Raw genomic sequence first — 26,493 nt, 5'->3', positions numbered from 1 at the left:
GCGCACACACGCGTGCACGCTCACCACCTGAGCGCTACCCCTCGCAGAGCGCTGAGCAGGAGAGGGGAGAACTGGCCTCTGACGACTGCCACCTCAGCCAGAACACACTTCATCCTCTCGCGGCCTAGGCCATGAGGGCGTCGCTCTAATCCTGGGGTCCACCCGAGCTGCTCACTGACAAAAGTGGGCAGGCTCACTTTTCCAGGCTCAACTATGTCATTGGCACACAGTGGCATCGACACTCCCCACATTATGGAGCTCTTGCCGTGCTCCCAGGGCCATGCTAAAAGGATCAGCATAAGATCTGATTTGTAGGAGATCAATGATGTTTCCCCAGGAAAATGAGGAGACCTTGGCATAGAGGAGCCACATACCTTGTCCGAGGACTCATAGCTGGTGTGTGTAGGGCCTGGGGCTGAGGCCGGACCCGCTGATGCAGTCAGGTTAACAGCCCCCAAGGTGCAGCCACGTTTCCTCTCTAGGCCCCAGCTTTTCTGGCTGGGGCTCTATCGAAGGGCCCCAAATGGTGGGGATGGAGCGCTGTGACAGACCAGGGTACATTGTGCGTGTGGGACAGGGGTCTATGTCACGGCACAGTTGGTAGTCATCCTGACCTCGACACCCAGCACCCCTGGTCAGCATGTGGTCCGACCTCCTGTAGGGGCTGAACAAAGGCTATGAGTGTACCTGGTTCTGGGTGGGGGACTGAGGCCCAAGCAGGGGATGGGCCCTGCCCAAGCAGCTCACAGACTCAACAGGGAAGAGTTGGGGCTGGAATTGGCTCTCTGGGGTCACTGCCCAGATTCCCCATCTTGAGAGAGAATCTTAAAACAAGGCCAGGACAGACTGGGCGTGGACATGGCACCAGGAGCAGGGGAACCCAGGTTTGCCTCTTGCACACCCTGGAGGTGCCCATGTGCAGGAGGTGGGGAAGGTGGGTGCAGCAGGCTGCACTGGAGAGGAGGGTAGTGAGAATCAGCAGCTGCTGTGCCCAGCTGAGACGGTGGGCTCAGGCCAGACTGATGGAGGAGGGTTGGGTAGAGACCTAAGGCAGCAGGTCTGGGGGTGGTGCTGAGCCAGCTGGGAGGTGGGACAGGCCCCCTCTTGGCTGTCCTGCCTCAGCTCAACTCAGCCCCCACCATCCCCCTCCGATGCCTGCAGGGCCCCTGGGTTCTCCCCTGTCACACAGCTGCTCTGTGGTTCTAGGACGTGGGCTGATCACAACTGACAGATGCACCTGTTAAAAGGGAACATCAGTCAACTAGGGATGGGGTGCTGGTAGGGGCTCCTGGGGTTTACAGCTCAGTGACTCATGTCACACTGCACCCTCCTTGTTACTCTCAGTCTCCTTCCTGCCCCTGGTTGGGGACCAGTGAAGGAAGACCTGCCAAGTTCCCTCCCCTCTTCTTTCTTTGCCTTGGAAATCAAGACTGCCCTTGTCCCTCACAAAGGCCACATTCAGGGCTCTGCAGCTGCTCCTGGGCCTAACAGGGCTGCCTTGGGGTGGGGTAGGAAGAACAGATGGCCCTAAGCCAGACCAAGTCTGCAAAGCAGCTCCCACTCTTTCAGAAGGTTCTGATAAGAAAAGGGATCCTGAGTTCAAAACCCTGGGGTCCTTTCCTTTGCACTCTGGGCCTGCAGCCCAGAAAGGGGCTGTCAAGGCTCAGGGTTGAATGGCTGATCCAGGGACATGGCTGGATGTGGTGCCTGCTGGTGTGCAGTCACTGAAGAGTCCAGAGGATTTGAAGGCCACAAGCCTACAGAGCCAGCCCCCAGCTATGACAGGGTCCCTCCTCTGCTGCCTGGTTCCAGGCATGCATATCTCCCCTGCAGTCTTCTCCTGGGATACCATCATCCATCCCAAGCCCTAGGGAAGTGAGCTCTGCAGTAAGACAGACCAGGTTTCAAATTCCAGCTACAACACTGTTGCTGCAATCTAAGGCGAACCTCGGGTCCTTCATCTGGGAAGTGGGTACCATGCCAAGAGCTACCTCATGGGCCACATGGTGGGTCCAGGAAGATGATGCAGGTACAGGGTCAGCCCTGACCTCCTGGACTCTATCTGGAGAACAGTCAGAGCCATTTCAGGCATCATGCCCCATCTCTCGCTGGGCTGATTGAGGGAGCAAAGTAGGGCCCTCCTCCTGACAGTTCCCTGCAGGAAGGCTGGCGGCTGTTGGGTGGAGGTTCCTGGGACATGTGCTGGGCCGTGAGGACATCACTCCTGGAACCCCAGACAGCAGGCATGCCCACTCCAGCAGAGCCTGCAGCTCTGTTTGTTCTATTCATGGAGTTCAAGTCTGGGGTGTGGGCAGGCTGCTCCCTCCTCTGAGCCTTGGTGCCTGCAGAGGACAGTGACCATGCTTGCCCTCTTGGGCTGCTGTGAGGACCCACGAGTGACTGGAGGGCACATGCAGGAGGCTGTGGACTGGGCACATTATTGGAGGCAGCACTGGCCATGACAGTGACAGGCAGCTGAAGACGAGTCCAGCCAACTCCCAGCCTATGCTCTGACTTGCAGTCCCTGCTGCCTCTAGCGAGGAAGGTGGTTCTCACAACCAGTCCTCCTGCTGACCTTGGTAAGTGGCTGGGAGCAGCTTCCCTGAGGACAACTGTCCCTATCTGGCCCAGCACCAGCAGCTGAGGGACCTGCTCCAGTCACAGGAAGGCTACTGGCAGGTGCCAGGCCCAGCAAGATGCGTAGGGCAAGGAGCCAGTTGGGGGTGGGATGGAGGGTAGACAGCACTGTGGGGTCACAATGGCCAAGGGAGCCAGGTGCAGCTGCAGGACTTGAGCTGCTCCCTGCACCCATCTGGCAGGGACAGAGATGGGCAAAATCCCAGGAGGAACTCTTTGCAGTTATGGCCAGCAAAGGAAAGGCAAGAGGAGAAGGACTGTCCTCTGCCTGGTAGACAGAGTGGGCTGCATGCAGCCCCACAGTTCAGAAACCCACCTCTGGGTGCAGGCAAGTTGTGCCTCCCAGGGAGCTGGGGCAGTTGCTGTGTATGGCCGTGCAGTGTGTGCTCACACTGATGCCTGCTGGTGCACATGGACTGTGCTGGCAGAGGCCTGTGTGTGCAGTGAACATGTAGTATGTGAGCCTGAGACAAGGCGCTGAGTTCCTCTCCTGCCCTGCCCACCTGGAGGTGGTAGAAGAAAGAGCCCCTTTTCAACCTACCCCATAGTCGTGTTCGAAGAGTTTCTTGTTGTCACCTCTGCTAATTCTCCTGGTACTCCTGGGAGGTGGCCTAGGCAGGGCAGGGGCAACCTGGGCCCTGGGCAGTGTAGCTTGAAGCCAGACACAAGCCCACTGTTGTTCTCACAGGTGAGAGACAGGAATCTGTCTTTTGGGATGGTGGGGGAGACTGTGAGATGCCAGCCTGGCATCCATTCTCCTTTACTCACAAGACCCTCATTGTATTGGAGACCTTTTGCCCTTCCTTCTTCTTCCTGTCTGCAGGTGCTGGCTAGAGCTCCAGCAGCCATATTGGACCTTAAGGTCACCCCCAGGTGGAGCTAGGGAGGCAGACAGAGCCTGAGTCCCTGCTGACCACGGGGCCTCCATGCCCGCCCTCTGTGGCCTCCCTCTGGACTTCTGTATGAAAGAGAACTGCTACCAGACTTGTTCAAACCGTTGTTGCTGGGGGTGTTGTGCTTCGAACAGCCAGACCTAATCTCAGTGCCTTTGCCTTCCAAAGAGAGACTGTCCCAAACATACGAGGAGCTTGCAAGGCCTCAGGACATTTCTGAGTGTGAACTCTGTTCTGGGGGTCAGCTTGTTTTCCTTTCCCGCATTCTTCTTCATTTCATTCTTCTTCATCCTTCCCACTACCCTGTCACCATTTCTTGAACCCTACCCCAGGCATTTCCCTGTATTTTCTCTCTCTGAACTCCCAACAGCCCCCAGAATGAGAAATATTAACTTGTGTCCTTGATAGGGGTCTCATGGCCCTTTAGGAAGTAGGCATTCATTAATTTCTTGAATAATTAAAAGGCGCATTCATTGATCAGCCCTCAAGCATAAATACCCACTCCCCGCACTCAGCCATCCCCTAACTCTAAGGGCTATGGAGCCCAGGCTCAGGGTCAGCTGCCCTAGTACCTGCCTCAGGGACCTCACGGAGCAGAACCAGCCATGTGGCTGACGTGAGCTCCTCCTCTGTCCAGCTTCTGTCCCATAAACACCTAAAGCCTCTCCCAACCAAAGGGGGTTCCAGGAGTCTAGCCTCCCATGTAGGACACTGCAATACTTACTTTCCCCAAAGCAATACTACAGGGGCCAGCAAGGGGTAAATTCAAAAGAAGAGGGACAACAAGGTTCTCTGATGGTCCAGGGCAACCCCCAAAGCCCCGGCCCCACCCCTCAGTCCCCAGCCTTCACCTACCTTGGCCCGCTGCATGCCGGGTGCTGAGGGAAACTGCTGCCGGCCTCTCCTCCTCATAGCCCAGGAGACTGAGACTGCTGGGCAGGGCTGGCAGCTGCCTCATGTTTGCCTGGGCTGGCAGCTCCTCGCCCACCCCTCCCTGCCTGCCTGCCTCTCCCAGCTCCACCCCTCCTGCTCGCTAGGCCAGCTCAAGGGCTCTCTCTCTCTCTCCACCCCTCCCCCTTGTTCCCAGACATCACTGTCCCACTCTCTGTATAAATGGATAATCTGGCTCTCCAGGTCTCCCCTCAGCCCCTGTCACCGGGTGTTCTTGCTGTGCCACCCCCATTCTGTCCCTTTCTCTAACACATGTTCTCTGCTCCCCCACCTTGGTTATGGGGAGGGTGGGATATGGTGGGGGTTGCAGAGCCCAGGCTATGGGGAGAGGAATTCTGGCTTGAGCTCCTGTCCCAAGTAAGGGGGCAGCCCTCCCCTCCCTGCTGGCCCCTCCTCACGAACACCCTGTGGAGGGATCTGAGGAGGACCTCCATGCACTGCCTCCAAAGCCATACATTGCCTTCAAGCCCCAGTGCCCCCTCAGCCGGTCCCCTTTCCCATGGGGACATCATTTTGGAGTGTTGGGTCTAAAATGGCCTCACAGACGGAAGCTCACCACCTGAGATGGTGACAACTACCAGGGCCACATCATGTGGGTCACACACAGGGGTCCTTCCACCTCTTTCACCTGTCACCCCTTAATTCCCTCTTTTTCACCCATGGGACCTTGCCATGTGAGAACCCTCCCAGGTGGCCTATCTCTCCAGGGCCTGTCATCTGTCCCCATCTGGGTCCCAGGTTGGAACCCCATCAAGGTGGCTGAGGGACCTCATCAGCATCCCTGGGTGGGGGTTAGAGGAAAGGGGTGAGGGTCCCTGGCATCCTTGGGAGGGGGGCAGACTCTGGTGTATTCACTCAGGTGCTAAAACCTCCGCCAAGTTTCCCTTTTCTGCACCCAAGAGCCTGCCTGAAACAGTGGTTCCCATGGAAACAGAGCCCTGTGACACCCTCCGCTGCAGCAGGCACAAGGCCCTCTCACACTCTTCTCCTTTCTTTTAGCCAGTCAGTGCGCTCCAACTCTCAGATCCGCAGGGAAAGAGTGGCCTGGAGCTGCCAGCCCACTAAGTCAGGAGGCCTTCTTCCAGAGTGGGAGGCAGCCCAGGCATGTGGCCGGCTGGACTTCCAGGACAGGCTGGGACCTGGGAGGAGGTGTAGAGAGCTCCGCCTGCAGCTGTGGGTCACAGGCTGAGCTCCCTGGGACCCCTGGGGCCTTTCACCAAGTGGCCTCTGGCTCCAAGCAAGATCCCACAAGTCTTCACGGTGGCCTTGGAAGAAAGTGTCATCATCTCATGTGGTGGAGTGAGACCCAGGAAAGTTAAAGGACGTGCCCAGGGTCAACTAGAGAGTGACAAAGCCAGTACTGAAAGCCTGTTTCTTCCATTCCAAATAGAGCACATGGCTAAGACCCAGGTTCCACACACCAACTTGGGAATTTGACATCATGCTCTCCAGGATGGGCTGGCCCTACTTCTGGCCCGGCCTGAAGAGGTAAGACCAAAAACCACTCAGAATGGCTTCCTCTGAGTTAAAGAGCCCCGAGCTATGACAAGAAAGGCCCAGGACAAATGCCTCCCTGGCTAGGCCTTCACGTCTTTGGGCCTTGGTAACCTCCCACTGCAGCTACCACGCAAGGGTTGCCCCTCCTACATACAGCACAGATTTGGGGGGTGCCCTGCCATGGCCCTTGCCCACCCCTGCTCCTTTCCTCCCCAGCACCCCAGGCACTGCCAGAGGTGTCCCTTCCCTGGGAGTGGGAGGTGAAGAGAGGGGAATGGAGGTGGAGGCCACCCCTGGGAGGCCCCGACAGCCGTGTGGGCACATGTAATGGGCAGACTTTCCCCAAGAGGATCTGGGACTTTCGGAAGAATCCTTGGCAGCGTATCAGACCCAAGACAGAGTAGAGAAGCAGGACAGGTCATGCTGACCTGCAGGACCTCCTGTCAGCATGAACACTTCAGCCTCATGGGTTTTCAGCTGTGGTTTTCTCACACTGGGGGTGCGGGGCATAGATGGGGGAAAGCTAGGGGCTGTTTCAGAAGGTTGGGTCTCCTTATGTTACATTTGAGTACATTGCCTTTAAGAGGAGGCAGTGGAGAGCCACCTCAGCCAGCTGGGGCCTTCACTCTCATCCCACCTTAGTGAGGGGCTCACAGCACCCCCACCCACAGGTACTGGGTCTTCTGGGCCTTCCTCCATTGCCAGTCACAATCCCCTCCATCCAGGCCCAAGGTCAAACCTTCCTCAGTAGGCACCCAAACCTGGCTTCATGGAGCTCTTAGGCTGTATTTTTTTTTCCTGAGCCCTTTTCTTAGGCTCTGGCTCTGTCTACCCCTGACCAAGGGCCATGGAGAGTGAGAGGAGGAGGAAGAGGAGGAAGAGGAGGAAGAGGAGAGAGGTAGGGAGGGAGGCTGGGGTGAAGGGACGGAGGGAAGGGGGAAGAGATTGAGAGAGGCACTCAGTAGTTTCAGGGTTTGGGCCCTTGCTTACCAAGAGCCAGTGCCTGTGAGGAAAGACCCTCTGTGTAGAGGTGGGTCTCACCCTGCACATGGACTTTCAAGAAATATCTGTTGCCTCAAATCAGCCCTCCCCTGGACACCTCCCCCCTCAGGTGTCACTATAAGCCAGCACAGCTGTGGAGTTGGAAAGCCACCTGGCTGAGGCTTATCTGTGTCCCCCACTGGCCCGAGAGATCTCCAGTTGCCTCCCCTCCCTCCTGCACCTGGATGGAAGCCCAGCAGAGCCTGGATGCCGCCTGCTGGGAGACCCAGTGGTTCTCTGTCAGTCATTTCACATCACACAGGACAGTCTCTGCTTCTGTCCAGCCCCTGTCCTGGTTGGCGCTACTACTGGGCAGCCTGCTGCTGGACCGGGTAGCTCCACCCACTGTCTCTCGCTGAGGTTTGCTCAGCTTCAGGGCTGGGCCCGAGGACCATGCTGGCTGTCCCTCTCATGAGGCCTCACCCGGATCAGTGATGAAGCCAGACTGTCTCTTGCCCTGTAGGCTTTACAGGTGGGTGAGACATTCATCCACTGGGTTTCTCAAACTGCAGGGTACCGTGAAGCTGTGGGGGATTCTCTTTAAAGCCCCTCTCCTTCTGGCTTGAAGTGAAGAGAGGATATCCCTTCCCTCCCTTTCAGCTCAGCCCACCTACCCCAAATCCCATCCTCTGACCTCCACACCTGACTTCTGGGTCCCCTCAGTGTGGTGGGGATTTAGACCTAGCTTTTGCATCCCTTATGGCAGAGTGACATCACCTCTGCACACACCCACCTTCTCCTCACCAGGTGCTGTGGTGCCCAGTCCTTGTCTGAAGGATGGGTGACGCTGACTGCTCCAGGAGGGACAGGTCCAGGCAGCACCCGGAAGGACTGGGGACCATGGGGAAGGGGCTTCATCCAGGAGCATGTGGTATGTGGACCATGCTGGCCAAGTCTCCGGACTCAGTCGCTGGCATCAGGACTGGAGACAGGGCACGGGGAGCTAGGCATAGGGAAGGCCTGGCTCTGGGATGGTGGAGAAACACACAGTCCATGACCACCCAGCGCAGGGCTTCAGGCTGACCCCAGGGAATTCAGGTATCCCCTGAAATGCCCCAATTATAAGTTGATTCCTTTGGGGAAGTGGTACCCTACATGGTCTCGGTGCCTCAGTGTTCTCAACTGTAAATAGGTAAACAGCAGGGCCAGCCTCTTAGTTAATTCACGTAAAGTGCTTCACACACTTCCTAGTGTATGCTCATAGTTCCATAAATGTCTCTGCCCCTTACCCATGGGGTAAGGGCTCTTCCTTTGCACACCTGAGGCAGCCATAATTGGCCTGGACAGGCCCTGGGACCTCAGACCCATGTGGAGCTTCAGATGCCCTGGCCCACAGGGCATTTCTTTGGCAGAAGCTGCCCCTCCCACTCACAGGCTCTTTGCTCAGGGATGGCCCATCTGGAGTATCTGGCAGAACTCCCAGGACCTCCAATCTGCCCTCCCTCCTGCCACGGGATCGACAAAGATACTTGTGTCGAACCTCCTCGGAGACAGGCTCACAGGGAATGGGGACTGCCAGCAGGCCCAGGAAGGAACTTCTGGGGCCACCAGGAGCAGGGGCCCTAAATCCAAAACAGGATTGAACTTCTACTTGTGAGACCTTGAACTGGCTACCCAGCTTCTCAGTTTCCTTTGGCCAGTGTGAGACAAGGATGGTCCCATCCCTTTCAGTGAATGTCATGGTAACAGATGAACCTGTGACCACCTAGGGGCTTTGTCTCACACATAAGTAGGATTTGCATTTTAGGATCCCGGCATTTTAAAATAAGGGAAATGTGTAATATATTTTTCTCTGTGTCTCTGACACCTGCCAATTGTCATTCCTACCCCAAGTACCTAGAGCTTACGGCAATATCTCCAAACTAAGCCCCTTGAAAAGCCGGTGTTCAGTGGCTGGGCCAAGGCATCTGGACACTAAGTTCAAAGAGCAACAGCCTTTTCCGTATTCACAGGGGAAACTGAGTTAATTTTTTAGGATTACTTCTCATCATGGTGGACGAAGCCATGTGGACTAAATCCCCAACTGAGCACAACCTAAAAGCTGCTCCAATATATTTTTTAAAGTGTAATTGGGGATATTGAGGAGCAAACGAGGCGGCGAGGAATAGCAGGGCCAAGATCAGGAAAAGGCAGGAACCCAGAGACATGTGCCTGGCATCTGAGGCTACTTTCTCCACCACTGGTCCTGAAAAATACAGCGTGCTGCTGAGCAGAGCTGGGGCTAAGGAGGTAAAAAGTAGGCCCACCACGAGGAGGGGTGCCTAGCGAGCCTTTTATGTTTTGGGTGGGGACTCCAGAGGGCCTTGCTCCCAGAGTGTGAACAAGAGCAGAACAGCCCTCCAGAAGGCTGCAACTCAGCCTCAGAAAGTTGAAAGCCATCCTGGTTTGCTAGATCCCAAGCCAGACGTAAACATAACCCTTGTGGGGGAAGAAAACTTTATCCTATATCTCAAATTATTTCTACAAGTTTCAGATATAATATATGGTACTCAGTCAGAAATCACCGCATATGTGAGGAGACAAGAATACCTAACAAACCAAGAGAAACAACAGACACCAGAAACAGGCTCACGGAGGCTCCCTGTTAGGGGTTCACTTGAACTTTAAATAAAATACCTAAAATAACTATGTTCGATATGCTCAAATGTGGCAAAGATAAGATAGGCAATTTTGATAGAAAGCTGAAAGTTATGTTTAATCATTTGTTTCTTCTTCTTCTTTTTTTCATTCCATCAATTTTATTCTTAAAATGCAGGGGTTACAGTTTCCCTGCATAGAGCAACAGGTAAGAAACGAGAAAAAAGATCTCTGGGAAAAACCAAAAGGAGGCAATTGGGCTACATTCTGGGATGCTTGTGTGAGTGTGCTTGTAACAGTGATGATACACTGTGTACATACCGCCCTACTTCCTAGCAGAAAATTTGTTGCTGGTTTGTAAGATGCAGTTAAACACAGACACTCCCCAAACTCAGTAGACCACAATCTTAAAGTGCCTTTGCACGGGGGCGCATCTCCCTCTGCCCTTGCTCCTGTCTAGACCCAGTTCTGTCCTGGCCCAGAGCAGTCACGGCAAAATGTAGCAGCCTTTGAGCATGTGTTTTGTGCCAGGCCCCTGCCAAGAGCTTTCCACACATTGTCATATTTGTCACAGCCCTGTGAGGAGGCTATGACTCTTCTCCCCATTTTATAAATAGTGAAACTGAGGCCCAGGCATCCCATGTAATATGTTCAAGGTGTCTCCACTAATAAGCGTTAGAGCGAGCACACAGACCTGGTCTGCCCACTCCTGGAGTGGGCCGCTCTTCACCTGCTGGTTGTAAGGGAATGCCTGGATGCTTGTGACCAGAGGAGGCCTGGGGTTCTCTCTCCACAAACACTCATTAAACACCAACTGCATACAGGGGCCCTAACTTAGGAGACCTAGTGGTAAGGACAAAAAGCCAACATTTAGAAAGTGAGAGCACTTTAATATATCAGAGGACCTCCTCTCCCTCCCCTTCCTCTTCCTCTCCCCTTCCTCTGGAACTCAGGATTCAGCATGCAGGGTACAGGGATGGACCAGGGATAACCCCAGGCCACATGCACAGGAGAGAAGGAGTAAGGGTCACAGTGCAAAATCCTGTTGTGGCCCCAGATCCCTCCTGGGGAAGCTGGCTGGGGTCTGTCAAGAGGTCACCTTCTGGGGAGCCTAAGGGGAGGTCCTCTATGGCCCAGGCCCCAGGCTCATTCCCGGGGAACCAATACTCAGAGAGCCACTGAGGAACAACAATACTGTTTCCAGTCAAGGGTGTAGGAAGGGGGCTCAGCATTCATACAGGCTGGGGGGCCAGGAAATTCAGGCCAGGGCTTGTGGAGGGTACAAGTCACCAGGCAGTAGTGGGCTCAGAGGCCATGAGGCAGGCAGCCAGGCCTGGGCCATGGTGGCCCCTTGTCTGATTGGTGGCTTTACCTGATTAGTTTGGTCATGCAGGACGGGTCCCTGGGGACCAGCAAGGTAGTGGGATAAGCTAAAGAAAGGACAAAGGAGAAAGGCCTTCCCCAGAGGAGGGGACAGAGTGAGGCTGGGGAAAGGGCAGGGGGCAATGAAGATAAGGGGCAATGGGCCTGGACAGGAGTGGAGGGTGGGGAAAGGAGGGGTGCACGTGTAGGGGGAGGGGTGGGTGGTGACAGAGTGGGGTGGCAGGGCCTCTGTCCCACTCAAGGGGCTGAGAAAGGGGTTCCACTAGGTGGAGAACAGGGTCTTCTAGGTGCTGGCATATTATGAGGAAGAGAAGGGATAGACTCCTGGTAGAACCTATTGGCTTTGTAGCTCGGCAGCAACTAAGTCTGCTTATGAGAATGAATAAAGGGGTCTGTGAAGAGACAGGGGTAGAAAGAGCACAAGCAAGGTAGGGTCAGGAAGCTGGAAGTGGGGGACTGTCCAGGCCTGGATGCCAGCCTGGGCTCTGGGGGCAAGAGTGATAGAAGTCCTCTGGTCCAGGCCAAGCAAAGGGGGAAGGTGGCAGTCCTGGGCATTACTTTGCAGCTGACAAACTCCTGTTTGGATTCAAGATGAAAGAGGTGAATGACAGGAATGGGGGTACAGGCCTGGGCCTATCAGTCCTACTGCTGGATCGATCAGACCCCACCAAGTCCCAGAATCTTCCTGCCCTCCTGGGCCCTGGGGACCCCAGATTGTAGAGAGGGTCTGCCTCTGGGACAGTGGAGAAGGACGGTGGCCCATGACCACCCACCTAGAGCAGGGCTTAAGGGCCCCTTCCCTTCTTTCCCCCTATTTCTCTGCCCCTGGCACTAAGAAATTAAGGGGGGAACTCACCCAAGGGGGTCCTACAGCTTCAGGGAGGTGACCCGGGGGATGTGGAAGAGCTGAGTCTCCTCGGAGCTGCTGGAGCTGCAGCAACATGGGAAGAGAGTGATGATCCTGGCACAGACCCTCAGCCCGACACAGGGATAAACCCAGAGCCCTGATTTTCCTGCCTCGGAAGCTCGCCAGGGGAGGCAGAGCTCCAGTAAGCTATGCCTGCTGGATGTGCTGCAGCAAGGCTATGGGAAGAACTGGAGCCCCGAGTGTGTGGCTCCTCAGGGCCAGCATGTGCCTCCTCTGCTAGTGGTGGGTGGATTCAGGAAGTGTTGTGGCAGGGGGCTGAGGCCTGGTGGCTGGAAGGACACCTTCCTGGGCCCCTGTTGCCCCCACAGTCCTGGCAGCCCCCTCACCTAAGGCGTTTCCATATGGGATGGAAGTATTTGGAGGTCTTGATGGCAAAGATGATACTGGGGACCAGAAAGAAGGTGCACCATGCGAGGCAGAACCAGGAGGCATTCTGGAACAAGGGGTGGGGGGTTAGCTCAGTGGAGCTGGGCAGTGACTTTTTCCCATGCCACACGGGACCCCAGGCCCCCAGGCCTCCACTACTCAGTGTTCTCAGAGCTGAGTGGGTGGGCTGAGGTGCCAGTCCTTGCCCGAGGTCCTGCTCATGTGCCCCTCCCACAATGGTCTTAATGTCCATGAGCCCAGATGAGCTCCCAAGTACTCACCCACGGGTCAGCCATCATGTCACATAGGATCACACGGCCATTGTCTAGGGCTCCAGAGAGGGGCTGGCAGGTGGCAATGCGCTGAGTCACCTGTGGCATCAACATGAGGCAGGTGCACCAGATCTCCAGGTACACACCCCATAGTCAGAGAGAGAAGTTGACAGGGATATATATAGGCCCAGGGACACAGATGTACAGACACACGGACACAGGAACACAGAGAGGTAAGGACACACTGACACACTCAGCTCCTGCTCTTTCCATGCCATGCACCAGCCTGTTTGTAGCCCCTACTCTGTGCCCAGCACTGTGCTTTCAGCCACACTCCTCCTGGAGAGGCCACACAGATTACAGAGGCTGAGATCAGCCAGCGCCTGCAGGAGGAGGTAGTTTGGAGGGCTCATTGGCTTCAGACAGGATGCACAAGGGGCCAGCATGAGGAAGGGTGTGGGGGCCAGGTGTGAGCAGCATGTTCTGGGCCCATGGCCACCCCACTCACACTCAGGCCTCAGAGAAGGGCTGTCCAGAAGGTGTATGTGCAGAGCCCAACCAGCAGGCAGGGGCATGGATGCCAGGTTTGGAAGTCTGGGTTCCAGAGCATCTCTATAGCACCCCCCAAGGAGCTCTAGGGATGAAAGCGGGATAGAACAAGGCAAATGGCTGGTATGGCTGGGAGCGGGTGATTGGTAGTGGCTCTGAGGCCAGGAGGGGTCTGTGCCCCACTCACCTCCTCTCTCACCCAGGCCACATACTGGGAAAAGTATCCCATCTCCCGGGTCAGGAAGCACTCGCTTTCCTGCAGGAAAGAGAGACCCCTGGATTGGCAGGAATCCCAGGAACCAGCACCCCAGCCCCATGCCTGGCCTCATCAGGACAAGCTGATCTGGCCTTCCTGGGAGTCATGGTGAGGGAATAGGCGTGGAGGAGAGGCCTGAGGTGGGAGCCCTGTGTGCGTCAGTCCTTCAACCCACCTCTGGCTCTGAGGTGGCCCCCACCCCTATGTCATCCCCCCACTCACATTCTTCAGGATACGGGTGGCCCAGGCAGGCAGCTCTCCTTTTAGGTAAGTGACCCTGTCCAGAACACCTGAGGTCTCCAGCTGGGGAGAGGAGAGGGACTCAACTCAGATTCCTGCTCAGTCAGGGAGTAGCCACTCCTTCACTAATGCAACATATAACACACAACATACTCAGCTTGGGGGAGGGAGAATTAAGCCCTAAGGACACAGAGGCCAAAGACAGTGGTCCTCAAGAATCTGCTCACCCACCCCCAATTCTTCCTAGACCAACCCTTAAGTTCCCATGGACCAGGCAAAGCAGGTGGGGTCCCATGTCAGCTGGGCCTCTCCCTCCCTCCCTCTGTTTCCCATCTGCTATACCCTACCCCCCATCGCCAGAAGCCACCTGGAGGCTTGGTGCTGAGAAAGCCAGAGCCCTGACACTGATGTTGAGCTTGGCCTGTGGAAGAGAGATTGGGGCTGGTTAGGGGGGAGCGGGATCCGGGACCTGCCTCCCCTTTTGTGCCCCCAACCTGCTTTCCCTCTTCCCCAGGACCCAAGCTCACTGGGCCTCCAGACTCACCACAAGGTGCTGCTGGGGGAGGACCTTCTCCTGGTAGAAGTTTCTGAGCCCTTGGGCCTCCTGCTGTAGTTGCTTCCCCAGCATAGAATCGCCCTGAGGGGGTACGGAGATAAAATGGCCCTGTTCCCAGGTAGGACAGCCTTTGCCAGCATGTCCTTTACCAACTGCCCAACCAGCATGCGGAGGGCTGTGAATGCCAGCCTCAGACAGAGACAACAGAGGCCTCCTTGAGCTTCTGGGCCTGATCTGGGTGCGGGGGGCCTGAGCCCACGTTCTAGGTCTGCCGCTAGCTCACGGGGCAACCCTATGTTAGCTGCAGACCCCGTCTGAGTGAGGGTGGCATCTGCCGAAATGGTGGGCTCTATGAGATACCTGGAAAATAACTTTTTAAACTTTAAGTGTATGTAAATACAAAATACTATTTTTTCCCAGTAAAGTTGCCTGGGGCAACTGTCATGATATCTGATCCACAGCCCTGTCCTCATGCCACCTGTCCCAGTGGATCCCAGAGCAGTGAGCACTTAGAAACACTTGCCCCATGAGAGAGGCCAGGCCAGTTACTTCACCTGATCTTTACAGAGGGAAAAGATGAGCCCAGGGATGCAGAATGACTTGTCCAAAGCCACACAGCCAATTGGTGACCAAACTTGAGTCAGAGCTGATACTGCAAAACCCTTCAGCCCTGCCAGGGGTCCAGAGCCTCACTGGTGGGAGCCTTCAACCCTGTCTCTGCCCTCGCCCCCTCTCCCCAGTCCAACCACTCTCACCCTCTCCCGCCTCTCAGGCTTCTCCCTGACTCCTGCCTTCATGGAGGGGTCTCTGCTCCCTTCTCACCTGAGAGTGGGCCAGTCCTTCCAGCTCATGGGCCAGCTGCTCCACACTGGTGTTCACCACGGGCTTCTGGATCTGGAGGCAGATGGAGAGGCTGAGAGGGGATGAACCCAGTTCCACCCCACCGAACTCCCAGTCTTTTCAAAACGACTACACACCAGGAGAGTCTGCTGGGGCACATCAGCCCCAGTGGGTTTCACCTGAAACTGTGACTGTATACACTGGACAGTTTCCATTCAGATAGCAGAAAAAAGTGAGGCGCCCTCTGTAACCCAAGGAAGAGGCGACTTCCCACCACCATGTGCCACAGCAGAGGGTTCAGGACCACGGACAGAGCCTGGTGTTGAGGGTACATTCACTCCAGCCTAGCAGGATGGGGGACACCAGGACAGGCCTGGGCACATGGTCTGGGGTACCCCCAGAGACATGGGGAGTTGAGGGAAGATGAAGGGCCAGGACGAGTCAAGATGCACCCCCAGCTCCTCTGCGGGCCCCTCTGTCCTGCAGCACTTCAGCCTGAGGGGCCCACTGCTGACCTGGACCAGGAAGCCAGGGTAGTGGATGTTACCAAGCCCACTGCTCTGCAGGGCCCTCAGGTCTCGGTGGCCAGCTGGGCTCAGCAGGTCAAGACTCTTCACGTCCACTGTGAGATTCTGCAACTCTTGCTCCAGGTTGGCCATATACTGGGAGGGAGGGGACAGGGTGGGGGCATGCCCAGGCACTGAGCCAGGACCCCAGAGCTACTGTCCTAGGCAAGTGGTCACCAGGGTCCCCACCCTGGATCCTCCCAGCCTCAGAGAGGGACCTGCAGCCCCCTGCTTCCTTCCTACCCCCCCCAACCCATTCCCACTAAGACCCCGCCCTCCTCAGGTACCTATCTGGCTACCAGCATAAAAGAGCTTCCCCAGCCTGTCATCATCACATTGCCGTGTGACAGGGTCTTTAGAGCGCCTGTTGCGGTGACATTATTTATGTGCACACTTGCCTACTGCCATCAGCTCTGTGAGAGCAGCACCTAGCCTGCCCACTCTGAACCCAGCTCTGTGTCTAGAGTAGAAGCTCACACATGGTAGGTGCTGGACAGCTGTGTTAAATGTGTAAAAATGAATGGATGGATGGCGACTGAATGAATGGATGAATGGACGCAATCCTACTCCCAAGAAAGATCACAGTTTAAAAAGGGACACTCAGTATTTTCCAACCATTGCTGGAGGAGACTTAAAGGGCACAGCATTCAGCCCCAATGTTTAACAGATGAGAAAGTGAGTCTAGAGAGGAGCTTTCACCTGCTCGCAGTTTCACAGCAGCTTAGAGGATGGAGCCCAGCTCTGGTCCTCCCCCTCCCACCCACCACCCTGCTTTCCCAGGGGGAGCAAGGCCTGATTCTTTCTCAGAGGTATCAGTAGCAGACAGGCACAGGAGATGTTTGAAGGTGGCCAGAGCCCTCCGCCTGGTTCCCTGGAAAGCACACCATGTCACATTTTCCTCTGCCTCATCAGCTTCTTAAGATCTCCTTTGAGGACAAGCACTCTTAAGGTCATATTTGGTGTTGCCAGATGGCCCCCAAGGACTGCCCAGTCCCTCTGAACCTGAGGTCCTACCTGTCCAGACTCTTCTGTGAGCTGGATCGCTCCCCTCCTAGGACTGGGGCTGAGAATCTTCCCATAAGAGCCATGACTCCCAGCTAGCAAAGCACAGGGCCCCTCTGCCCAGCCCCCTGCTGAAGCCCTCCATGGCCACCAGCCTTCTTCCACGGGCAGTGTCTGTGACTGAGAACCTGGCATCGTCTGCTCTGCAGGCATCTTGTCTGGTTAGAGACACTGAAGGAGGAGAAAGCTAAGGCACTACAGAAACTGCCCCCAGTTATACAGTTCAAGGTATGGAGTTGGGGCTGTCATCTGGAACCCTTGGCTCTGCTGGCTGCTGGGCTGAGAATAAGTGGTGGGCTCAAGAGGAGTTAGAAGGGCTTCTGGATGGAGAATCAGAAGTCAGCATGCTTGGGGATGGGTCCCAGGTGTGCGTGGGGATGGCTCTTAGGGCCCTAGAAGTCAGCTCCTCTCCCTCCACCTCTCATAGGCATGGGGAGTGGAAAGGAGAGAATGTACAACATCAGGAGAACCCCATTCTCTGAGGAGGTCCCTTCTTGTGAAGTGGCTCTTCCTTCTCTGTCCCAGAACTGTCTCTCATCAGCATGGATCCTTTCCTCCAGTTCTATACACCAAGTTCTGGCCAAGTCCGGTGGCTGAGGAATTGAATCCTGCCACCACCTACTGACTGTGTAAGCTTAGCAAGGGGCCTATGGGAGCCCTCCCCCAGTGGTATCCAACTTGGTCACCATCATTTTCACTGTCACCCCATCCCAACTGCAGCATAACAACCAATACCTGCCCCGGTCAGGACACACACATCCTCAGCCTCTCTCTATGATCAGCCTTTCCTGCTACAGCCTCAGCTGCGTCCAATTTTCATAGAGCACAGTGCTCAGAGCTGGTCAGAGCCTCCAGGCCCTCTCCCACCTACCTGCACATCCCAGAAACCTCCTGGGCTCAAGCCCTTGGCCAGGCCCTGAGCTGGCACCTGCAGCCTCTCCCCCTGAGCTCTTGCAGACTTCTCAGGTTCAAGGAGATGGTTCTACCATAGAGGCAAGACCAGAGGAGGGGGATCTGCAGGAGGGGTCCACACAGCCTTCTGGAAGGTTCCCTTACCTGGCTCATATCCAGGTACTTCTCCAGGTCATAAGAGTCATTGAGCTGCAGGACCTTCCAGAGTGGGGCCCCTTTCCTGCACTGCCTGGGGAGGAACAATGGGCATCAAAGAGGAGGGAAGGGATGGCCGATAGGGGCTGATGTCACCTTAATGGGACACCCATCTCAGCTCCTCCTCACACCCTGTCCCCAGCCCAAACTTCCTACTCACTGATAGGCCAGGAGGATACTGATATTCTTCTTCAGGCCAAGAAGGTGGGGCAAGTTCATGGATGAGGGCAAATTCCCCGGAGTGTCAACAAACTGGAGATGGGTTAGGGAGAGTGAGCCTGGAGTCAGGAGGGGCAAGGCAATCCCAGCCAAGGGCCGAGCCCCATGACCCCCTAGCTCAGTAGAGACCACACCCAAACCTGCCTTGGATTCAAATCACCCGGGGCCCTAACTCGCTGTGGGGACCCTCCTAAAACAGAGAATTTGGGATTACCTGCTAGAAGCACTGGGGAACCAGGGACACCAGTTTGCAGACTCAGAGCTGGGAGAACAGAGGGGCTCAGGTCTGGGTTCAGCCCTGGGAGTCCCTGCCCTGTGCTGAGCATCACCCCAAGGACTCATAGGCTCTCTCTCCCATGGCTCACCTGCTGGTGGTTTTCTGTCTTTGTTGGGCCATCTCTATCACTCTCCCCACACACACATTGTCCTGCTCTCCCTCTTGCCTTCTCTGGCCCCCACTTCCTTCTAACCCTCTTTCTCTGCTCACATCTTCCTCCACCCACCTCATAGAGTTCCCCACTCTCCCAGCTCTGGCACACCAGCGTCTGCACATTGCCTCCCACCAGGAAGGTGGAGAAGACGAGGAGGATGAGGGGCCCAGCGAAGAGGAAGCTGAGGCCCACGCCCCTGAGGAAGGGAGAGGAGAGTGTGTGAGGGGGGAGACCCTCTGTCCCACCCACATCCCAGGCCAACATGGTCATCGAGTTGGCCACGGGGTAGAGCCCTCTGGGGACAAAGCTCAGAGGGCTCCCCCACTTGGGTCAGGAGTTAGAACTGCTGACTATTCCCACCATGTCCACCCCATCCTCACCCTATTGCTGGTACCTTGTCTGGCCCTGGCAGCCTAGAGGACAGGGTAACTGCTGTGCTCAAAGAGACAGGACTGACAGCCTCTGGGCCCAGAGCACATAGAGGCGACCAGTTCCAGAGCTCAGCCCTCAACAGGGCCACCTATGCAGCCAGCCATGACCTGCCAGCAGGACCAGCAACTGAAAGAGTCTGAGGAGGACCTCAGGTCTCCTTTGGGAGACAGGCACAGCCCCATGCCAAATCTGCAGGGGTGTCAAACTCATTTTCACCAGGGGCCACATCAGCCTCGCAGTAGCCTTTAAAGGGCCGAATGTAATTTTAGGACTGTATAAATGTAACTACTCCTTAACTGGGAGCAAGGAGCTTGGTGCTGCCATGGGGTAGAAACAAGGTGAAGGGCCGGATTTGGCCTGAGAGCCTTGTGTTTGCCACCTGTGGCTTAGAGAGTAAAACATGGGCTGGATTTCAGCCCCCACTCGCCCCTTTGGCCAAGTACCCTCATGCAGTGACCAGCCTGCACAATTAAATGTGCCAGTCCTGCCCTTGGAGACCAGGCCCAGCTAAGAGAACAGCCTTCAGCCACCCCCCACTGCCCTGCTCCTCTCTCAATAAGCCTGCTGTTGGGGGGTGGGGGGCGGCATGTGAGGCAGCCAGCTAGTCCAGGGATGGCAAACATATTCTATCTCTGGTGCCACCTCCTAGTGGTGGTGCTACCTGGACACTGGGTTAAGAAAGACTCTGAGGCTCTGCCTGTACTCAGTGGGAAAGAATGCCCACTGGTTACTATAATTATCACTGATGTGGAGGCAGAAGTGCTTCTTTATTGTCATTCCTGCTCTAGTGAAATCTTTTATACAGATGGGGACTCCAGAGCCCAGATGGGTTACTGATTTGCTCACAGCCACCCAGCGAGTCGGTACCAGAGCTCAGTCTCTTGACGCCCTGGACAGGAGCATCTGTGAGCATAGAGAGCCCTGGTCAGCCCAGTGGGAGAGACCTTACCCCTCCTTACAGCCCTTCTTACACCATGAGGATGCGGGCTCCAGCCCTGCCCTTGGCTTCCAAGTGGCTGGGGTGCTCCCGGGCAGACAGCCCCCAGATGCCCAGGTTGAGGCCCACCAGGTTACAGACCACCACCAGCAGGACCGCAGAACACAGCACGTAGCCCACAATCCACCTGCCACAGAGAAGGTACAGGTGTCACTGGGAAGGGATAGGCCAGCATAGGACTGACTGGCTGGATGGGGCCACTAACCCCAAGGCTAGGGCCTTCAAACTATAGGTATAAACACTTCTCGAGGCCTCCCTGCTCCTATGGGGTCCTCAGGCTCAGATCTCAAGGGCACACAGCCAAGGTGGGGACACATGAAGGATCTTGGCTAAAAGGAGGCAGACAGAGGCTTAGTACAACAAGGAGTTGATGGGGGCTGGAATCGGGCCCCAGTGGCCAAGAGGCTGGGCTGCCTACTCCACCCCATCCCCATGGGTCTCCAGCACCTGTATTTCTCGTATCTCTGCACCTCCTTCAGGTAGGGGCGACTACTGTTTTCCACCTTCTCCAGCGCCTGGCTCCAGCGAGAGGCCGCCTCCCAGTTTGGGAATACTTTGGCCATTGTCTTCAACTCTCCAGGCTGCTGGGCCACCACCTTCTTCAGCTCTGCCCAAAGCAGCAGGGGCTTATGGGTTGGGGAAGGCACCCAGGGGCCCCTGGGGAAGGATGGCCAGGAAAAGCACCTAGGACCTACAGAGGGCCCACTCTCTGTCCAGGCCCAGCAAAGGGAGCAGCCTTCAGCCTCCCCCACACTGCCCCGCTCCTCTCTCTACAAGCCTGTTGTTAGGGGAGGGGTGGGCAGTGCTGGGTGGGGTGGGGTGGTGTGCTAGGCAGGCCTTACCTGTGACCACATCGGCCATCTGCAAGGAAGCCAGGAGTGGGAGGGCATTGAAGGTGCTGTTCTCCTGCCAGAACAAAAGGCAGCTGTGCCTCCTGTTCTACCCCTGGGTGTCACAGCTTGGGGACCCTGACATCAACAGGCCCAAAGGGAGGAGATCCTACTTAGTGCTCCCAACTCGAGAAATAAGGAAACAGTCTTCCTTTGTTCTCTTGGTCAATGGCATCTTCTCCCCTTCCTGGGCCCCACCTGATTCAATTCCCCGAATAGTGCTCCTTGAAGACCCCTCCCTTTTATCCCCACCCCCTCTTGCTTAGACGATCGCAATAGACTCCCCACTACTGTCTCATCTCTCCCGTCCATCCTGCACACGGCTGCCAGGTCTATTTCCCTCAAGTCCAGCTCTAACCTACTCTCCCAGGGTCACCTCCCACTTCCTTCCTTCTGGAACCTTTTGCACCAGCCACTCAGCACAGATGACTCACCATTTCCTCAACTCAGACTTTCCAGGCCCTGGGTCACAGGTGTTGGCTCATGTTGCACACTCCCCCACAGCCCATCTTCACCCAGGAGATCCTGCCTGTCCTGTCCCCTGGGGCTCAGCTGCACGCTTCCCCCCTTGCCACCCCAGCCCCCCACCCCTTTAGGGGCCTAGCTCTTGCTTCTGAGTTCCAGGCCTGCCTCTCCCACCAGCCTCTGTGCACTCAAGAACTGGCATTGTGAGATTCCAGCCCAGGGTGCCGTGTGATGGGTGAGGCCGAGTTTGATCCAAATCTTAGATTCAACTGGGTACCCACACAAAAGGGGGAAATTGAGGCCTCTCACTTGTGAGTTCCCAGGCAGGTGGGGGAATTCAGCTAGACCAGGGTAGGCACTCACCTCCTGAACCATGCTGGAGAAGTTGGCCTCTGGGACACCATTCAGGCGATGTAGGACATCGTCCACTTGGGGCATCTGAAATTGGAGAGGGGAGTGGGTGATGACAAAGGACTGAGAGGGATCCCTGAGGGAGAATGGGAGGTGGGGACCAGAGGCCGCTGAACCCTCAGTGTCTTCTTGTGTAAAATGTGGGGACCAGCATAGCCCTCCTGTCCTGGGTGGCAGTGAGAACTCAAGGAGGCGATATACAGGACACTCACAGCACAGTGTGTGCCCCGGGTCTGTGGAGTGGGAGGGGGTCTGCCTCAGGGAACATGGGACCCAGGCTGCCCAGGGATTTCTGTGGCAGCAGGTAGAGAAGCCGCCCTTGCTCTAATGGCTTTTGTCCGGCCTGCACCTGGCTGAAGTCTGCTCCCAACTCCAGGCTATGGACCCGGCTCAGGGTCTCTGCACAGCCCTGGCAGCCAGGCTCCTGCAGCAGGTCACGGAGGCGCTCCTGGTGCACCAGAACGGCCTGATCCAGCTCCTGCTGCCCCGCCTGCAGCTCCACGAGGGTGGCATTCAGGGCTCGGAGGTGGTCCACAGAGATCTGTAGGGCTGAGACCCACCCACATCTTGACTGAGCAGCCTCCACTGCTGCCGGAGTCCTGCAAGAGCAGGAAGCAAAACAACTTCCCTCCCCACAAGTCAAAGGGACCTGCCAACATTAACCTCTCACCCCAATAGTTATCATGGATATGGCCTCAGGGCCCATTGAGTCAGGATGTAGGCAAGGGCGTCCAAGGGGACCCTAGGGTAAAGTCAGGGGTAGGGCTTGCTAAGGCAGTGAAAGAAATCCAGGGCTAAGTGAGGGGGAGGGGCCTGCCTGAAGGAGACACCACCCTGGGCCCTGGGCCCACTCACCATGGCCCAGGCTGAGCAGTGAGGCCAGCATCTCATAAACTGTGCTCCTGAGCTGGGCGTGGATTGTGCTCCCGATGCTCATGGCAACACCTGAAGAGCACAGGCAGTCTGAGGGCTGGTCCTCAGCAGCCAAGAGCCCTCCCCACCTGCCCATCCAGCCTCCCCAGGTTCTACAGCAGACTGGCTGCTGTGCGGTCTCACTGGCCCAATCTCCACCCCAGTAAGGGTGTTTCCAGGTGGAGCCCAGAATGAGGGAATGAGAGGGCCCTTTAAGACAGGCCTGGGCAGGAGGCCCTGGGGCTGGCCTGCCTGACAGCCAGCTCTAATCCTCACCATCCAGGTCCTTCAAGACACGTTTCTGGGGAAGGGAGAACTGCTCTGCCACAGCCTGCAGCTCCTAGGCAAACACAGGGCCATCACTTGACAGCTCTCCCTCTCGTCCTTTCCCAGACCTTCCCGAGGCTCTCCAGCATTTATGTATTACAGGGACTCTCCAGCAGGGGGCAGTCAGGTGCATGTTGGAAGGGGCACGCTTTGGAAATTTGTAGGACCCACTCTGCTCTGGCCTGCCTGGGCCTGGTGCTCTTGTGGGTAAGTGAGGGTGAGGGGTTACCTGGTGCTCACCTGGGGGACATCAGAGACTAGGCCCCGGAGGCTGAGCAGTGTCTCAGGCACAGCCTCGGCACTGGGGCCCATATGTTCATGCACACGCTGGTTGGTGACAAAGGCACAGACAACGCCAATCCTGCGAAATGGGGGCGGAGAAAGGGACTCGATGGATGTCCTCCGGCACCTGCACCTGGGCACACCCCTCCCACCAGAGCCAGGCACCCCTCACAGCAGCACGAGGGTGGTGAGCAGCAGGAAGGTCATGAGGGTGCCGCGCTCACAGGCCATTTCCTTGTGCTCCGTCTTCACTCGGCCCCCACAGCGCCGCCGGCGGCCACGGCAACAACAGAAACAGAGCCCGGCAGTGGGCACCACCAGGAGGTAGAGGCCGGCGATGACAGCGCACACCACGTAGCCAGCCTCGTACCGCACTACCTGGCAGGGCGGCAAGGTGGAGGGGCTGTTCTGATTTCACCAGGCAGCCTGCCCCACAGGATACCAGAGGGTAACCAGGAGGGGGCGATGTACACAGCGGGCACTTTCACGAGTGTCCTTGAACCCATGCAAGGTGCGTGTGTCCTTACTGTTTACCACCTTACATCTGGAGAAACTGCCCTCCCGGGAGGTCAGGGCTCCCTGCAAACCCCAGTTAATGGCAGAGCTGTCGTTTGAAATCAGGTCCGCCAACTGCAGCACTCATGAAAGAGGGGGAGGGATGCCCAGAACTGCCAACCCCAACCCAGGGGAGAACCAGCAAGGCAGGCTGAGCTGAGGGAGCCTTCTTATTCTGGCCCCCAGGCTCAGCCTGAACTCCCTCTCCTGCCCCACCCCCTCCCCAGCCTCACCTCGTCCACCTTCACGGAGGCTGGCTCGTTCAGCAGCACCCTCGCCAACTCTATGGAAAGAGTCACGCTGGGGGCTTGGGGAAAGCGACTGCCCTGCGGCAGTTCCCACCCCCACTGCCAGGAGAAGTTGGGCTCTCCAGAGGGGCTCCTCCCACCACCACAGCACCCTGGGAGAAGACAGTGTCACTACAGCCCCTTGCCATCATGCCCAGGCCTCAAGGTGGAGTGGCTGAGGGGAGGCCTGGCTGGCTCCTCCTCCTGGATCCTACAGGTTGGCCCTGCAGCAGGAAGCCAAGCCACCAGCCTGGTTAAAAGCAGAGGAGAGCCTGGCCTAGGAGCTATTCCCCACAAAAGGCAGGGGAACAGGCTGAGAGCCCTGCAGCCCCTCCTGTTCCTCCCAACCCCTTGTACCACCAGACCCAGAGAAAATCTTAGTAGGGTCTTTGGGGACTTCTAATGTAATCTTCTCCATACTAAAGCAGGGAAACTAATAGTCAGAGGAGGAAAGGGCTCACCAAAGGTCACACAGGAAGGTCCTAGAGGGGTCTCCAGGTGATGCCCCTGGGCAGGAAAATGGGGGTGGGGAATGCTGGGGGCCCTGCCCTCCAAGCACCTCATTCAGCGGCAGTGAGGGATAAGGGTGCTGGCCAGGACCCAGTCTCGCCCGAGGCCCGCCTGAGGAGAGCACACTCACCGGTGGGGAAGGGTTTGGGCTGCACAGCAGAGAGGAAGCGGCGCACGGTGCCATAGAGATGGTCCAGGGGCCCTGGAGCGCGGACACGAGGAGCCAGCCACGGGTCCCTGGCTGTTGGTGTGAAAATCAGGCGTGCAGCTGGGCCGAGAGACCTACAGTCAACGGCCTGCGCCCCCCGCAGGCTCAGGGACAGCATCAGGCTCAGGCCCAGGCCCAGCAGAGGCACCAGGAGGCCTGGCACACTTGCCATGAGGGGCAGGCAAATATGGGGCTCAGGCAGCAGAGAGTGAGGGAGGAACGCAGGGCCAGTCGTGCATCCTTAGCCAGCCTCTGTGCTCCGGCTCTCAAAACTGGTCCGACAGGTTTGAGCTCCCAAGCTACCTGGGCACCGGCCCAAAGCGCTGGAAGGGCAGGGCGGAGGCCTGGAGTTGGGGGCAGGGCCTGGTCAGACGGCCTTCTGCAGCCTGGGGTGGGAGCCTAGTGCTCTTACCCCTCCCCAGGTCCTCCTGGGGGGGCTGCCGCTGATTTGGGTAAGGGAGGCACTCAGTAGCTGTGGATTATCTAGGGCAGCCCAATTTCAAATACTATATTCTGTGCTCAGACCCAGGGAAGCCCTGGCCCAAGCGTGACAAGAGCAGCCTTACAGGCCCAGGAACCAGGCTCCTCTCCCAGCTCCTTCTGGAGCTTGCTGCCAGGTCAGTCTGGAGCAAAGAGGCCACCAGCCTTTGTCCCAAGTGGCTCTTGGAGGGCCCATTCAGGCAGGCACAGTCCTTTGGGAGGTCAAATCCCCACAAAGGCGGGCTCTTTGGCCCAGCAGTGACCCATCTAGTCACAAGGCTATGCCCAAAGATGTGTCTACACAGGCCTCTGTTTTCTAAGTGGCTATGTACCTGATTCCTGGACTCCACCTGTGGCTGAGCAGGCCCGGGGGAAATAATGCTATGTGGATGGGGATGATCCTGGCAGCATCATTCACCATACCAAACACCCCTGATGGCCGCCTGGACAAAGGAATCAGTCAAATGAGCGCCTCACATTATACACCAGGCAGTCATTAAAGAAAATACTGTGGGAATGGCTCTTTTGACCTGAGAGATACCCACAATGCACTAATGCGTGCAAATGGCTGATCACATAACAGTACATGGAGGGAAGACATAAAACACTAATCACCTCTGGGTAGATCCGGCTAAAATCCTGGGCCATTTGATTCTCTTCTGCTCATCTCTACTGCTTCTTTGCCTTAAACATGTGCTGCTTGTGTTCGAAGAAGTAATGGAGTTTGTGAGTTCCCATAGCAGTCCCCTCCCTGGGAGCCCTGGAGGGGGGGCTGCTGCCCTGGTGTTTGGGGTGGGGAAGTTTGCACAGGAATTTTTTGTTGCTCATGGTGGGGTCACTTAAGTCCGAGTCAGGGCCAAGCCTGCAGCAGTATCCTTATCCTTCATGTGCTGCCCCCACAGTGTTCTTAGAAGCGGGGTACAAAAGGTGCAGTCATAGAAGGAACAGTCCTGTTAATAAAGGGGTGCACACAGGAAACGAACCTCGTCAAAAGGTTACTCAGAGATGAGGATCAGGGCCGCACTGAGGAACTGGCTGAGGGCATCCTGGCTTCTCAGGTTGGGGAAGGGGGGTGGTCCGGGGCCAGCACTGCCCCCAGAAGCCCAATGCCAGAGAGTGGCAGCAGGCCCCTGACCACTTTGCCCTGTGACTATGCTGCGTAAATGCAGGCTATGTCCAACTCTCACCCTCCAGACTGACTCACGTGAGCTCAGCACCTGTGGGGGACCCTCAGCACCCTGTCCCCTGGAGGCTGCCTTCAGGAGGGGCTGGTCTCCCCAGAACCTACCTGTCCCTCCTCTTTCTCTCCTCCTTCAAAGTGAGCTGTTAAAGAGTTACTCCCCTGGCCAGTGTGACTCAGTTGGTT

At 56.7% G+C, this 26,493-nt stretch overlaps 2 protein-coding genes across 4 annotated transcripts in view; both read right to left on the bottom strand.

Moving 5' to 3' along the window:
- The window catches only part of KCNIP3 (potassium voltage-gated channel interacting protein 3), a 65,672-nt gene extending 61,217 nt beyond the window's left edge, over positions 1-4,455 (bottom strand). Inside the window, exon 1 of the mRNA XM_024576694.4 lies at positions 4,386-4,455. Coding sequence (XP_024432462.1) covers positions 4,386-4,442 — 57 coding nt within the window. The 5' untranslated portion in view covers positions 4,443-4,455. The remainder of the gene's footprint in view (positions 1-4,385) is intronic.
- Positions 4,456-10,465: 6,010 nt separating this feature from the next.
- Positions 10,466-24,923, bottom strand: PROM2 (prominin 2). 3 transcript variants are annotated; one of them, XM_045184906.2, is made up of 24 exons: positions 24,570-24,923; positions 23,876-23,925; positions 23,312-23,490; positions 23,046-23,166; positions 22,755-22,818; positions 22,422-22,511; positions 21,916-22,115; positions 21,519-21,593; positions 20,643-20,706; positions 20,248-20,407; positions 19,775-19,927; positions 18,444-18,567; positions 17,882-17,973; positions 17,671-17,755; positions 15,502-15,648; positions 14,969-15,040; positions 14,135-14,227; positions 13,958-14,011; positions 13,573-13,653; positions 13,282-13,350; positions 12,555-12,677; positions 12,234-12,340; positions 11,836-11,910; positions 10,466-11,555 (listed from the first exon to the last, which is right to left on the bottom strand). In XM_045184906.2, exons 1-23 carry the CDS (start codon positions 24,817-24,819, stop codon positions 11,847-11,849), a joined length of 2,517 nt encoding a protein of 838 aa, XP_045040841.2. In that variant the 5' UTR covers positions 24,820-24,923; the 3' UTR covers positions 10,466-11,555; positions 11,836-11,846. The 3 variants fall into 3 exon arrangements, with proteins under 3 accessions (XP_045040841.2, XP_045040840.2, XP_045040842.2); XM_045184905.2 differs by having other exon boundaries at positions 23,260-23,465; XM_045184907.2 differs by having other exon boundaries at positions 12,555-12,644; positions 23,260-23,465.
- Positions 24,924-26,493: the final 1,570 nt, after the last annotated feature.

The sequence above is a fragment of the Desmodus rotundus genome, chromosome 5, assembly GCF_022682495.2.
Source record: "Desmodus rotundus isolate HL8 chromosome 5, HLdesRot8A.1, whole genome shotgun sequence".
In the NCBI taxonomy this organism is placed as follows: domain Eukaryota; kingdom Metazoa; phylum Chordata; class Mammalia; order Chiroptera; family Phyllostomidae; genus Desmodus; species Desmodus rotundus.
This window is presented reverse-complemented; position numbering and strand designations above follow the sequence as displayed.